Genomic DNA, 15012 nt, shown 5'->3' with positions numbered 1-15012 from the left:
CACATTCTCGAATCTCATGTTTTAAAATGCTTCAGAGTCAGCTGTGGCTTGGTGGGCTGCCTCAAGGCCCGAAGGATTATAACAAATTAAAGTTGTGTAAGCCTGCAGGGGTAACACAATTGTGACAGGGGATTCTCGTACACATTTTGTACGTCGTTTTCGGTTAACATCATTGAGCGAATATTGGGCAGTCATGTGGTAAGATAACAAACCACACCACAGAGGGGAGGGCTGTCGAAAAGTACTCCAGCTGATGGCTTATGTCTATGTTGCCAACTCATGCAGCTTGAATGAATCCATTAATATTGATAACAAGCCAGTGCAGCTCACACTCGAAGTGACTTCTAACATGAACTGAGTTCCTTAATGCCAGAGAACAAGTAAGGCAACATGGGCCTGGTGTTGCAGTCAAACAACAAACAATATTAAATCCCTATTGGAAGAGCCCAGATCGGAAAAACAATTCTTTTGGTGATCCAATTCTGGTAGAGTATTTTCATCTTTGGCTCTCAAAGATAACCGATTTTGTCTCTTTCTTGTTTCACATCTACTCGATTCATATTTCCCCGCTCATGTGTGACCATCCATCACATTTATTTAATTTCAGTTCGGCTCCTCTGAATGTGATTTCGGTACAAGTTTGGCGTGTCTGGATTTGCATAACTCTGACGAACATTTTTCCCCTCGTTTATTCATTCTTTCGAATTATGCGCTAAGCGGAGCTCGCCAGTGATTGATTGGCCAGAGAGAGAGAGAGAGAGATGGAGAGAGGGAAAGAAGTGCAAGTGGAAGTTGAAGTGGAAACAAGGCAAGAGGAATGAATCCTCCAGTGCCAGGCCGAGTGCCGCCGCCTTTTGGCGTGAGCTCTGAGGCTCACGTAAAGCAAGTCATGAAAATATTTCACCAAACAATAAAAAGTGAGGCGAAAAAACGGGAGCCGAAATAACAGAACGTTGTAGGTCATGTGTCATTTGCAGAGTCCTTAGTTCCGTTTCTGCTCCTGCTCCTGCTCCTGTTCCCGTTCGTCCTCTTTTGTTTCGTTTAGTTTTGTTTCGCCTCATGGCTCGTGGCTCGTGTTGCATGTGGCATGTTTGTTTGCACTCAGCAGGGAGTGCTCCGGGCATATCAAACTTTTACACAGAATATTTTGTACCGTGGCTGCCACGGGCCTTAAATTGAATATTTAATTTATGCTTTGTCGCCATCTCTTTGACACACATTATTTCTTTTTGTTGGTGGTGGTGGAGTTTCGACAAAGTAAGGCGTTAATTAAATTCCTTGTGAATATTTCTTTGGACAGATGGTGCACGTGGCAGAGAGAGAGAGAGAGTCAAATGCTTTGGATAACTTGCGATAAGTTTTAGCAAATTCTGAGACTGAGTGCTTTCTCCATTATTTCCCGTGGCAACTCCGGAGCACAAAAATTTCGAGAAAAATTTCGAAATTAAATAATTTTCTCAAACAAAAAATATTTATTAAGATAAGCTTGGAGTGGGTAAGAAACTTTTGCTATTTTCTTAACACTACACCAATACTTATATTAGCAAGCGAAAAGTTTTCTTACTGCAACAATTTTAAACATTTAGAACGAAGGCCTTTCTGGTTGGCCTTCAATGATAATACCGCTCAAAGAACGTCTTCAACGAAATTTGCCATAAAATCAAAGTCCCCTGATATTTTTGTTCGAGTTTTCCAGCCATATTTTCGCATTAACACTAAAGGAGAAACCGTTCCCTTCTGTTTTTTAGGCCACTTACTTCCATTTGCTCTTCGCTTGATCCCTTCCGGCTCAGACTTCGGCTCCTACTAAAGGCCACTTAATTAAATTGGATGCTTCACAGAAAAAAGCAAAAAACCGAAATTTCAAACGAAAAGCCCATGGCACTGTATCAACACTTAATCATTAAGATTTAACATCATCCCGGAAAGGGAAAGAGAGGGAGAGAGAGAGCGAATAAGGTCAGCTTACGAGTACATTTGTTAAGAGTGAAGTAAGTAAATATACCATGGATTGTGGAGAAACTTTTAATTGCCATTCTATGTAGATGTAGAATACATTATAATAAAATCAAATATGCCAGTGTTGCGGCGTCAATTTTAAGCTGATGAGATGCAAATGTTGGTGATAAAAATAAAAAAACCGAATCAATATCAAACTGAGTCGTTACCAGTCCCCCGCCTCCGACTTCGCCATCGCCCCCTGGCAGCCTACGAGAATGACACTTCAAAACAAACTACACAACGGAAGAGGAAGAAGCAAAAAAAATGGCAAATCCCGAGCAGATTTGATGTTATTTTTATGTTCAAACTAAGGGCTGAGGGTGGAGCAGTGTGTGACGACGGACACACACAAAAGTCTTATTTATTCATGGGCACGGAGGACGTCACCAGGAAATCAGCAACTAAGATGTCTCGGGCCTCACTGTTTGCACGGAAATACTTGGTTTACGAGCACTATCCAAATATGTCCCAGATTTTTATGGCCCTGGCACAACACCTGCGAATCGCATACCGAAACAACGGGCATCCCAGCCACAGTGATGCGACAATTAAATTCAAATTTTAGTTCAACTTAAAAATAGGATTTAAAAATTAACATTGAACAACCCAAGCCCCACAGAATGAATTACCTTTTGCTCTCCTTTGAGAATGCTTGGCACAAAACTTGGGCAAACTATTGGTTCGCCTTACTTTGCTTTAGAATCTTTGAAATATGCTTGATGGCGCGCACTTTCCTTTTCTGGGAGGAGTTATGTGTGTTGGGACTTTCCGAATAGAACCTATCGAACCGAACGCCTCGCTTGATTTGTGAAACTGGCCTCGTTTGGCCCTGTGAATTTGGTTAAAAACGTATATCGTCTGGCTCTGTTAGCACGCTTCGGGCCAATGTTAACTGCCGTTGACTGAGAACGTGGAGAAAACCCGGCCGAAAGTAGGTCTCGTTGAGTGCGAATGAGTGAGAATTTACTTGGAACACATTGAGTGAAGTTCTTAAGCCTATTTAAAGTAGCTTTTCCCCCCCGAAATAAGTCCATTTAAGCTTTGGAAAGCTTTCACAGAAAGTTCCCAGTATTTATTTAATGCTATAAATACCTGAAGTAGTGTTTTTTGATCGAAATGTAATGCTGATTTTGGTAAAATGTGAACTGCCAATAATTACCTGTAAATAAATAAATCAAATGGAAATCAGTTGACATAAGGGCTAAGAACACAACGGCAACAAACACACACTGAACACACACAAATAACGGTTAATAGTTTTGCAATAACGGGATTTTATAGATACTATAAATACATACATACATACAAGGAAGTAAGAAATAGCAAGGCAAGCTTTGGTTAGTACTAAGCACAGAGTGTGTGAGAGAGAGAGAGCCTGCGAGAGAGAGAGATAGATAGAGCTTTCACGGAAGCTTTTACGCTTTGGGGAAAAGTGTTGCCAGCTAAAAGTTGAATTTGAAATTTTAATTTGGTAAATATTTAGAAGACAGAAAACATGCCAATTAAATATGTTTATTATTAGATTAGGTACTTAGTCAGGTATTACGAGTATGTATGTATTTAGGAGTTGGAAAAGCTAAGGCAAAGGTGTACAAAACGTGCAAAGAAATGTTCCTATACGTTGGCTACTTTAACAAAGAGTTCAACACTTTTCTTTTGGTTAGTATTAACGGGGAGCATCGACAATTGCAACATCGAGAACAGCAAACGTTAAACATTAAACAACTGGAACTGCAACTGCAACTAGAACACAGACACATGTAGAACTAACAGCACGTGCTCTCTAGCTAAGACAAATATTAGATAGATTATCACTTGGTTGCGGCTATCGCCGGGAAAGCTCCAGCCACAACAGCCAGCGTTAATCTTTGACTAATCACACACACCGGTTGACGGACTGGTTGTTGGCTAAAACGAATTAACATCGAATTTAAAGTCGAGATCCAAATTTTTCAACGGATTTCGACGGAATTTCTTGCTGCCATGGTGATGGTGGTGATGTGGTATGAGTATCTCCACCTCCGGTTCTGCGTCGGTTTGAGTTTTCGTTTGTTAATAGTTATTTTTGTTTTGTTGCAATCATTTATCAAATTTATATGTGAGCAGAGATAAATACAGAAGAGAAACCATTAAAAATACCATCAATAATGTGGAAAATTATTATCTTTTCATAGACAATACAATATATATGTATGTATGTATCGATATTTGTTTATGTATTGTCAGTCGTATGCATTCAGAGAGCAAAAGAGTGAGGGGAAAGTTTGAATAGTTTAATGAAGTAGGTGAATTAAATGTGTATTGAGGCAAAGTGAAAGTCGAGAACAGTTGCACACTCACATTCACATTCACAATCACATTGACGAGACACACGCAATCATAAATGTTATAAATGAATATGCGGCGTATACGCAATATTTGCTTATGCCACTCAATTTGTTGCAAACACGCACTCCCCCAGCCCAGCCTGCCTCCACTCCCTGCTCTTCCACAGCCATCCACCCCCATCAGCGCCTCAGCAATATCATAAATTTTCAGCTAATTTCCCGCACACAAAACTTTTTAATCATATAAATAGCAATAAAGTGCGAGTCCTTGGGGAGCGCGCAAAAGTTTCCCTGTTGCGAGGCTACAAATAGTGCGAAAAGAGCCACAATGGAGGAATCAAATCGGAAGTCAAGTCTGCCATTTGGGGTCTTCGTATATGAGTGTCTGGGATGTGAAGTGCAAGGCTCTAATAAAGTTATACAATAAAGAAATTCTGAAGTGGAGTTTCCACACTTGAGCTGGAGCCAAGTATGTCTGAAAGTATCCAACAAAAGTTTGAATACCTGACAAGTGGATTTGCTAACTGAAAATATGAAATATCTATTGTCCAAGGAAAAGGGAAGCTACGCCCCCGAAAATGTTCAAAATTCTCATGAAATATATGAAAAACAAGTATGTAAATTTCATAGTCTAATCCTCTCTTAATTATGCAATTTCTGGCTCAGCCTAAGTGTATTATGATGGGATTATGGTAGACAAACTCTTTTGAAAATTGTTAAACTTTCCTAGTTTTCCACTTTGTTCTGTTTACAAGTTTCTCGGTCCTTCTACCCATACACTAAATTTGGAAACTGTATCGATTATATGCTTCTGTATGTATAAGTTTGCCTGCGGCCAGGCTTCAGAAATTTCATTATGGAATTAGCTTGTGCACCAGCCATATCCATTTCCTTGTGCTAGCCGCCAGTCAAAAACAAAAAGCATTTGTGAGCCAGGCTGCCAATGACAAGGCCCAAGCACAATCGCACACACACACATACACACACACTAATATACTGACAGGACTGAGTAAAGTCTGCTAAAAGTTAGACATCGCACAGACGTCGGCCTGCCCCAACTTGTTCGCCCGAAAACTTTTAATCAGCCTCAAAAGAGAAGAGTAGTCAAGTTTCTGCCTTCGCCTTCTTTTGGGCGCACAATTATAGCAAAATTTTCCCTATAACAAAAACATAATCAACGTAATTGCATAAGGAATGTGGTATGCACAATGAGAGGAAGGCAAAATGAAAGGGCTTCAAGCTCCAAAACACAAAGCCGGGAAAAAGAAACCGAAGCGTAGGTTCGACCTTTTAGTACCCTAAAAGCTTGATTGATAAATAAAAGATTGATAGAATAATGTTGGGAAAGTATAAAGTGGAGGCATAACGAAGAAAACAAAATACTCGTAAAAGCAGAAGAAAAGATAAAACTTTATGATAGAAAGAAAAAATCCTGAATTCTCAGCCAACCAGTAAACTCTACTTATCAGACCATCAGGGTATCAGAAGAGACTCTTAGTTTATCCCAGCCGCTGCTTAGAATTAAATTGAAAAATCCAAATTGAAAGAGCGTAAGATCTATTCGACTATTTGTTACCCTCAGCCAGTGAATTATTATGACCAAAGTTGAAGTTCTAAACTTGGTTTCTTCGAATGAAGCCAGGCAGAAAGTAGACCAAGCGTGTGCACCCCTCATTCAAATGCCTACGAGGAATGTTAAGATACTCGGAAAGAGGGTTAAGCCGGCGCCAAGTTTATTGTCCGGGTGTCGCAAAACATAACATTCCGCTGTATTGGTGTTGTATGCTCGATTGACCCTTTATGGGGCATGGAGGTATGGGGCCTGCCGCTGCTGCTGCTCGTAATACAATCAATTTCCGCTTTGTTTGTCAAGAAAAGTTGATGGAGGAGGTGTGGGAGTGGGAGTGCGCTCCATGTTTTTGCCTGGTATTTTTTGTTTCTGTCTTCCTGTTGTGTACGAAGCGGCAACGGCAGCGGAAGCAACAGCTCAGCTGCCAATACTGTTCAAACATGACGTATACGTAACATTCCACCCCCCATTTACCGCTTGCCACACCACACCACTTGCCTCATCGTTGTTAAGCACTGAGCACACACTTTTTAATTAAATGTTGTATAATGCTGATATATACATATATACTATATGTGCATGTACATCTATGTATGTGTGATATCCATTATCATCCTTGAGCATAACAATGGATGGCACTTCATTAGTCGCCAGTTCGGCTGCTTTGGGCCATTTTATTGGGTCGTTGGCTCCATGGCATTGGCTTTGTGCAATTAGCCTTTATGTTGTGTGCTCTTGATTAGGACGACACTCACACGCTCGTACACAGTGCTCTACATAAGTAGAGCACACCACAACCGACACAGAAGCCATTTTCAATTGGGGAAAACCTCTTCATTGTCTGATGCGTGCTTGAAATTGTTTTTTGGGCTATGCTTGAACTTTTCCCTCGGTCTGGAACTAGTTTTGTTCCTGAGAAAGTTATTAATAAGAAATTCGAGTCTATTTTGGGAAACCTTGGCCTAAATTAAAACTGAAACTAGTGCCAGGGTGGAGGGCAAATCAATCAAGCGGCTCGGTGGGTTTGTATATAATCAGAACCTTATCAATTGATTAACGATTTGTAAAATTAATGGGTTTCCCTAACGACAGAGTATTATGTTGTATGTACCCACATGAAATTATATTTACTGCCTCTTATTTATTTTCACAAGGAATTTGCTTATAAATATTTCATTTGGTGGAACGGAACACTATTGTTAAAGCGATGTAGAATAATCGCAGCTAATTATTCACAGCCCAAAAGTATTCCCCTGTCTGGCATATCCCAGATATGTACGCTCGTATCTGTATCTGTATCTGTATGAATACAAATTTTATGCGCATATATTTGCGTCAAGTGACAAATGCCAGACAAAAGCGGGCCGGCGAAGGGAAGCTCGGAGAGATGTGTCAGACTGTACTGATAGGCATCATAAATAATGTGAGGCATATCAATTGCTCTACAATAAATTTATAAGCGAATCCCAAGAGCCCGAGTACGCAAATTCAGGAAGTTCCTTCCGTCCAAGGAAATCTCTGAAACTCAACTGAATATAAACTTTAGTGTCAAGCGATAAAGACAAGAAAAAGTGCTCTCTCAACCCAGCTGCTTGGGTTGCAAAAAACAAAAAGAGAAAGTGTGAAAAGTTGAAAAAGCAAAGACCAGAAAGAGAAAAAAGTTAGTTTCAAATTTGTTTAAGACGTGGAGAAATAAATAAAAATAAATACAAGGACAAGCTAAAAAGGGTGAAGGCGAAAAAGTAAATCAAAACTAGTACATCGATTGCAAGGACAAATAAAGGAAATGCGAGTGCCACTAATCCGCAAATCTCTTTCATCCCAATAAGCGAAATCCATTCAGGGAACACACACAAAAAGGAAAGCGTCACGGAAATTCCCAAAAGACGGAATCAGCAGTCGGTGCGGAAATCCTTTAACCCAAGCTGAGCAATGACAATACGAGTAATAACGAGTAAACCTGAACCGAGGAGCATTGGTTCGGTGGATGGAATGGGAAATGTTCGCCCCAGCTCGTGGAGCTCCAGCTAAATCTCAATTTATCATTTCCTTTAGTGGGGCGCCGCAAATTTCCGAGCTTAGGAAATGCTTTGCGCGCCTGTTTAAAAGGCATTTTATCAGCATGTCCGCACAGACATTAGTCGGACGGGCACGGACTCGCACACACACACACACACACAAATACAGATGTGGCATTAATGGCCGCTGTCGCTGTCGCTGTCCCTTCACTGTCAGTGGTATGCATAATGTCAGCAGTGGCGCCGACATTCTTCAGTCTGAAGTCGGACAAAAATATTAAATAACATTCGGGCACGCATCTGGGGCGTTTGCCTTTGGCCGCCACTTTAATGTGACCCGAGTGTCCAATTTGTATGCATTTAGTTCGTGTATAAATGCCGCACCTCTCCCTGCTCCCCTCTGCACCACAAATCGTTTATGCTCATATTTGTGGGCAAGGCCATTGCCAAAAGAGAAGTATTTTTAGGCCAGACCAATCCTCTCCTTTTCCGAAAATGGATATTAATGCGTTGGGACCAGCGTGGCGTATACGTGCTATTGATATAGCTTCCTTCCCGAACCAAATGGCCTGTGAACGAACGTTCTGCTAAATTTGAATTTTAATGTTTATGACGCTTTTAATTTAATGGCCTTCCCATCCGCGTACGTCTGTACCTGTGGAAATGCTTTAAAGCCATGGACTTTCCGTTCTATGGCTTTGTCAGCACAGTTGAAAGAAACTGGAAATTGTCTATCGAATTACCTACCCCTTTCGCAGCTAATCACCCTCATTCTAAACAAATAGCTCATCGCGCAGGCACACCTCTGAGCGGGAATTGCGCTAATTACACTGACAACAGCCACGCACATCATCAACACGGACAGCGACAGCGACACGACAGGACAGGACACGACAAGCGCCCAGCCAGGCGTTGTGGCGACGACGCAACAAATACGCCTTGACCACACCCTCAGAAGGAGACGGCAGAACACACAGGTTGCGTATATCAGGTGGAAATTATTTGCTCAATAAATCAAATTGACTCCTGTCCGTGGCAACTAGAACATCGTATTTACTCTCAATTTGTTCAACATTAGCAAGACATTTCGCTCAGCAAACAATCATTATTAAGGGAGAATTGGGGAACACCACACCTTATATTTGATACTGTTCCATTTTCTAATTGAAACGCTTTTGACTTGTCTCAAGCCTAGGCAAAAACTTGATTAAAATTATGCAAACAGTGGAGCTTTTCCTTGTGTGAAATCAGCTCTTGGTTAACTTAAATTGGGCAATGGAAAGAAGATGGAAATGCATATGGCAATTGTAACAAAACTACATGTATTTTACTTAAAGTGATAGCCAACAGTTTTCCATAACAAAGGACTTTATTAGGAGAGGTGGTAATCTTGGTTAAAGGCCCCTAAATGGCTAACAGTCTGTCGAGGCAACGCAACAACAACTTTCCACTTCGGATCGTAAATCTTTCCCTGTGGAGCATCTCTTAGTCTCAATTGCCTCTCATTCACACGACCCGTGTATGCCTGCCCGTGTATGGTTTAATTGCCTGTCTAAAGGAGCAACAACAATAGGCCAGGCGAAGCACAAACACTGCCTGGGACTTATTTGCATTTCACATCAGGCTGAGGCGGCTGAAAGCAGCTTAGCATGTTCCGACAGGGCCCAACCATCAGCCATCTCCTCTCCTTTCCCTGTTTATTTGGGCGTAGGCCGCCGCCACGCATGAGCTGACATCTTTATTCGCAATTTATACTCGTATCCCGCCGAGCCTATCCTCAATTGTCAGGTAATTGCGCCTGGGCGTGGCTGCCCATCGTCGACAAGTCCATAAAGATAGGGAATTAACGGCAGCGTCATCAGCATTTCCTAATTAGTTGACAGGCCACAAAAAATCCGAGTTGAGCACACTCAGCGCTCAGCTCGGCCATTTGCGGATTTATGTTTTCAATTTATTTTCAGCTGCAGCTAAAAGGAAACTCGTAAAACGGCGGAGTGGAGTGCAGCCTACGTGTTTGTAATATGAAAAACATTTTTTGTTTGCCCAAAAAAGTGGAGGCTGTTTTATGGTTGATTTGGGATCCACCCCGATTTTCTTTAGTTCGTTTTTATGTTTTGTGTGCTCTCTTGTTGCTCTGTTCCCCGTTTATGCCACTGCGGCGGAATATCAAAACTTTGTAGAAAAACGAAAGGAAAGAGAGATAAATTCTCAAAAGTTTAGTGCTTATACTAGTAAGCTCAGTGGAAAGGGCGCACAAAAATGGAAATGTCTGGCAAATATTTATAGAAAACCACTCAAGAAATGGGAAGTTCGCAAGAAATAGTTGAACTGCAGACTGAAGCAGAAACCCACAGAAATGTCTCGAAAACTTCTCGCAAATTTGCGTACATTATTTTCCTTGGAATCTTACTTCAGATTGCTTCGACCTTTGCTTCTCAACATCAAAGGCATTTATCAAGTACTAATTAGCCGAGGCAATCCAAAGTTACCAGGAAAATACCAAGAAATCGCTTCTGCTGAGGGAATTAAAATACGCCAACGAGTGTACATATAGAAAATGTATTTTGCCAAATTAAAAGCAACATCGAAAGTAACAAAAACACTCACAAGAAACGCTGGAGCAGCGGCAGGAAAAGTGCCAAGCAATAATCATAATTTGTGGCATTAACGGGGCGAACGTTTCTGCGTAACTTTGTACTTTTCCGCGCAGCAAAACCCCTGCCCCAAGCACCATTGATAAAGTGTCGCTAAACAATTTATCAGCACCACCCGGGGGAACTGGGTAACAAAACAAGGGGCATGAGCAGTTAGCGGTGTGGAGATGGCAGCTAAACACACTCTCCTCTCATATTCTCTCTCCTCGCTAGTGGCAGGACTGCACCTGCCACAGGGGAAAACGCGTTGCGGTTATTTATGAGTCATTCCCTGGAAATGCTGCGCGCTTTCAGCTCGGCATCGCCGCTTGTTCATACTATTTTCGTTATACACACAAAAAGCAAATAAACCGCAAAAAAAAACTTATAAAATAAGTAAAAAGGAAATTTTACGGTTCAGTCTCTCTCGTTTCGAGGTCTGCAAATGGCCCTAACTGGAACTTTTGACTCTTGTGAAGCGAGCAAAAAAGTTTCCCAATTCATTCTGGGTTATTTTCAAATGAGTAAAATTTTAAACAAATAAACGCATTACATTTGAAATTACTTTTTTCTAAAGAAGGAATAATAAAGGAATAACCAAATTTCCATGAGCTTAAAGTGAATTAAATTACTGTCAGAGAATTCCCTCGTGTGCTAAACAAGATCCACTTATGCTAACGTATGCTCATTATATTATATTATTCTTCGCCTTGTTCTCTCTGTTCCTTGCCTGCCGTCCGCATTAAAAGCTCTTCTTCGCAGCCAAATAAACGACATCGTCACCTTAGTCCTACACGAACATGTTTGTGAGTAATTCATAATCTGGAATGGCGACCCAAAAAGTACGCAATGGAATTGGTATTATGATGCTGCCTATATCGCACATCGCCAGCCATAAAATTATATTCAAGCTACGATTATTAGATAACATAAACGGGAACATGAACTGCGATAATGTGCTTTAGGAAAATCTTTGATCCTGGCCTTTGGCCGAGCCGCGCCTCAGGGCAAACAGAGGTCTTCAATGTAACTAAGTTAAGAAACTTACGCAAAAGTTGCCAAAGGCACAACAGATTCTTGCGGATGTAGTGAAGTGTAATGGAGTGCAGTGTACATAAATGTATAAATATACATACATATATATAACTAGTGGATAGTGGATCAATTTATATTTGCGACACCATTAAGCAGCGGAATGGCGTGGGTGTACGTGCGAGCAACTGCGATAAAGATGTGCTCACAGCATGTTGATATAATAAATAATAATGAATCCCTTGGACAAGGGATTACACTCAATCCTCAAGCGCACACACACACACACACAAAGCACACACACAGAGAGAGAATGTTGAATAGGTTTAGTTATGAATGCATTGCGTATTGAGGATTAGTTGAGGAAGTTGAAAGCGCCCCAGCCTTACCTTCGTCCTCGTCGTCATCGTCGTCGTCGAATTCCGTGATTGCCGCCTTATCGTAGGGACGATCAATGCCATTTGTTGCTTCGGATGAGGCACCTCCGCCTCCTCCAGCGCTGCCAACGTTCGGCGCCTTGGCATCGCCATTGGAGGTAATTGAATTTGATTTGGCGTGATTTGTATGATTGTTTGATGACTTTGCAGAGGACTGAAGAGCTTCGTTCTCCATTTGCGGAGCACTCGGCTCCGGCTCCCCATTGCTGACCGCGTCGATGGCGGCGCCATCCTTCGTCTTCAGCTCCTGGCTGGTGTTGCAGCCCATTATATTTGATTTGATTTGATTTGATTTTAAGTCACTTGTATTGGTGGGGTGGTCTCTATAATTCCAGTTGGCCTAGGTTACCAAATGCCTTTTGTTTAATCAATTACTCACACAAGCGCACATACACACCACACACCCACACACACACACGCACAGACAATAGTTTATAAGTTATACTTGTTGTTTGTATTATTATATTATTTGTTGGATTTATTTATTTGGGCAATTCGCACTGTGACGCTCACGAGTAGAAACCTTTTTGCATAAAATTGTTAGAAAAATACGGTTTGGATTTCTGTTTTTGAATATTTGGAATGTTTATAAAAACAGTTAGAAAAAGGTACACAACCACAGATTACCAGCCAGGGACTTGCTAAACGGAAACGGCAACCAGACTCGCTCACACACTCGCTGACTGACTCACTGACTGTCTCTGGCACAAGCTCAGGCACAACTGACAAAGGCCAGCGACGCGTCAACACTAAGAATGGCCAGGACCCTGAGTGTCCTTACTGCCATCCTGCAGGAGCAGTGGCAGGAGCAGCCACAGCAACAGCAGCTCCGAGCTCAACCATCGCTTCCCGGCGACAGTCAACGACACAGAAAACCAGGCGAGAGAGAGAGAGCGTGCCCGAGAGAGCTCTCTCAGTGCTCTCACTCTCTCTATCCCTCTCTCTCGTGGGGCGCACAGTGGGAAAAGCTTTTACAAACAGAGTTGCTGGCAGGTTTTAGTATTAGTTGGACGGTTTTACACGGCCATTCAACCACTGTGCAGGCTACAAAATTACCGAATCTGAGAGCAGGCGAGTGAACAAGAGAGAGAGAGAGAGAGCTGCTGCTCTAACTGCTGCTTTGGCTGCAAAATTTTTTCGCAAATCAACAAACCGACAACCAAAGCCGACAGCCGACAGCCGACAGAGGCACACAGATACACACATACACACACCCAGAGACTCCTAAGAGTGGGCCACAAAATCGGTGGCGGCAGCAACAGAATCCAAAGAGCAACGCAACAGCAGCCGGGGCATTGTCAAAGGCAATGGCATCATCACCATGGAAGCTACGGTCACACTCCCACTTCCACTCCCACAGCCACACAGACAGCTACGTGCAGGCAGCGTGTGGCCAGCCGTAAACAGCTGAATGGTGGAAGGACCCGGACCCGGACCCAAGCAAATAAAATACAATACAACAAAAGGGGCACCTCATCCATAAAGATATCAATGAATACTTTCTTGTGTTGCTTCTTGGCTTCTCATTCGGCCAGAAATCAATTCATAAAACTAACTGTTTTCCCTCTATCTGCCTCTTCTCCTTCTCCTTCTGCTGCTGCTGCTCAGCTGTCACTGGCCATCTTCTTCGCTCTTCTCTGGCTTGGAGTGTGTTTATTTTTGGCTGCGTCCGTTTTGGGCTTTTGGGAAGTTGGCTCTTCGACTCCAATCTTTTACAGAAATGCTCGCTGCCTGCCTTTCTGTCTGACTGCTCTGTCTGCTCCGTCTGTCTGAGTGTTGCTGAGGCACTCGCAAATGAATTGGTAAGCCAGTATTGTGGTTGGCTTCTTTCCATTCCTCTCTATCTACTTCCCCATTCTCTCCACCTCCCTTCTCTATCTCTCTCGCTCTATTCATTTCCCTTTCCCAGGCCACCTTTATGGCTGCTCTAAGCACACAGGGTGACGTGGCCATAAAGGAAAGTGCGTTCCGGCTAGTTGAAGAGAGCGAGCTCCTGCATATGGTATTCGTGTTCGTAACATTCATGCGTAATTTTAATCAAAAATGGAGCCCAGCTTAGACCGCATTTGTATGTGCATATGCAAATGTTCTTATGCATAATAAATGCCGCTCAAATTTAGTCCGCCATTCAGCGGCAAACACCCTGTATGCAAATGGAAATATTTTTCAATTACAGTTGCATTTTTTAAAGTGCGAAATATAATAATGCAAACACAACGCATACAAGAAAAGTAATCTCTCAGTATTGAAAACATAAAAGTTAATTTAAAGCTGATTTCAGCTAAAAGTTGTTCCCAGTGTATGCCAGATTTCAAAGCAGATAAAGTGGATAGCACTTGGGAATACTTGTGGTAATCCTCTTTAAATTTTCCTTTAATCTTTCTCAACTATCTTAAGCCAGAGCCAGACAAAAAGGCCAAACAATTAAGTGAGAAGTGGCAGGAAACAGCTGCGGTTCTCTTATCCTCTGCTGTACGAGAGCATTTGCACTCAGACAAGCGGCACAGCGACAACAACGGAACGAACAAGAGACTGCAGCAACTGTCGTGCTTCACCAGAGCTGGGCAGGACAGCCTTGAAAAGCGTGAATTTGCGCACCCAAAACATGTCAAGGCTGGCACCGAACAACATGGTGTGAAAACGCATGGGCCACAAATTCCAACTTGCTCTCGACTGACTGGCAATCCCTCTGTCGGCCCGCTGGGACTTGAAGCATTTCCCCATGATGGCAAAAACGCGTGCGACACATAAACCCTTTTTCGGAGGGGGATAGCGGTCTGATAAGATGACTGACAACTCGAGACAAGAGCGATGGATGGACTGGCAGAGTGCCTAGGTGGAGGCTGGGTTTTGTTTCCCAAAAGTTTGCGCATCATTTGCCGACGCAAATGCAAAGTCATTATTCTCCACAAAGAATATAAATAGCTTTGTTTTTGGATAAAATTCCAGGCTTTTCGATTTTTTCTCTCTCTGTCTGTGAGGGAAATTACTGTC

At 42.3% G+C, this 15012-nt stretch overlaps 1 protein-coding gene across 3 annotated transcripts in view; it reads right to left on the bottom strand.

Annotated features, from left to right (window-relative positions):
• The window catches only part of LOC117891516, a 34393-nt gene extending 21578 nt beyond the window's left edge, over positions 1-12815 (bottom strand). The window contains exons 1-3 of one of the 3 annotated variants that reach the window (XR_004648631.1): positions 11971-12815; positions 3888-4028; positions 3094-3160 (exon numbers count right to left, since the gene is read on the bottom strand). Coding sequence is in view for 1 of the 3 variants with exons in the window: in XM_034797011.1 (XP_034652902.1) it covers positions 11971-12286 (316 nt within the window). In the remaining 2 variants the exon portion in view is untranslated. Of the gene's footprint in view, positions 1-2630; positions 2875-3093; positions 3161-3887; positions 4029-11970 lie in introns of those variants that run through there. The other 2 variants (XM_034797011.1, XM_034797012.1) reach the window with 2 other exon arrangements.
• Positions 12816-15012: the final 2197 nt, after the last annotated feature.

Source organism: Drosophila subobscura, chromosome E (assembly GCF_008121235.1).
Source record: "Drosophila subobscura isolate 14011-0131.10 chromosome E, UCBerk_Dsub_1.0, whole genome shotgun sequence".
Classification (NCBI taxonomy): Eukaryota; Metazoa; Arthropoda; class Insecta; order Diptera; family Drosophilidae; genus Drosophila; species Drosophila subobscura.
This window is presented reverse-complemented; position numbering and strand designations above follow the sequence as displayed.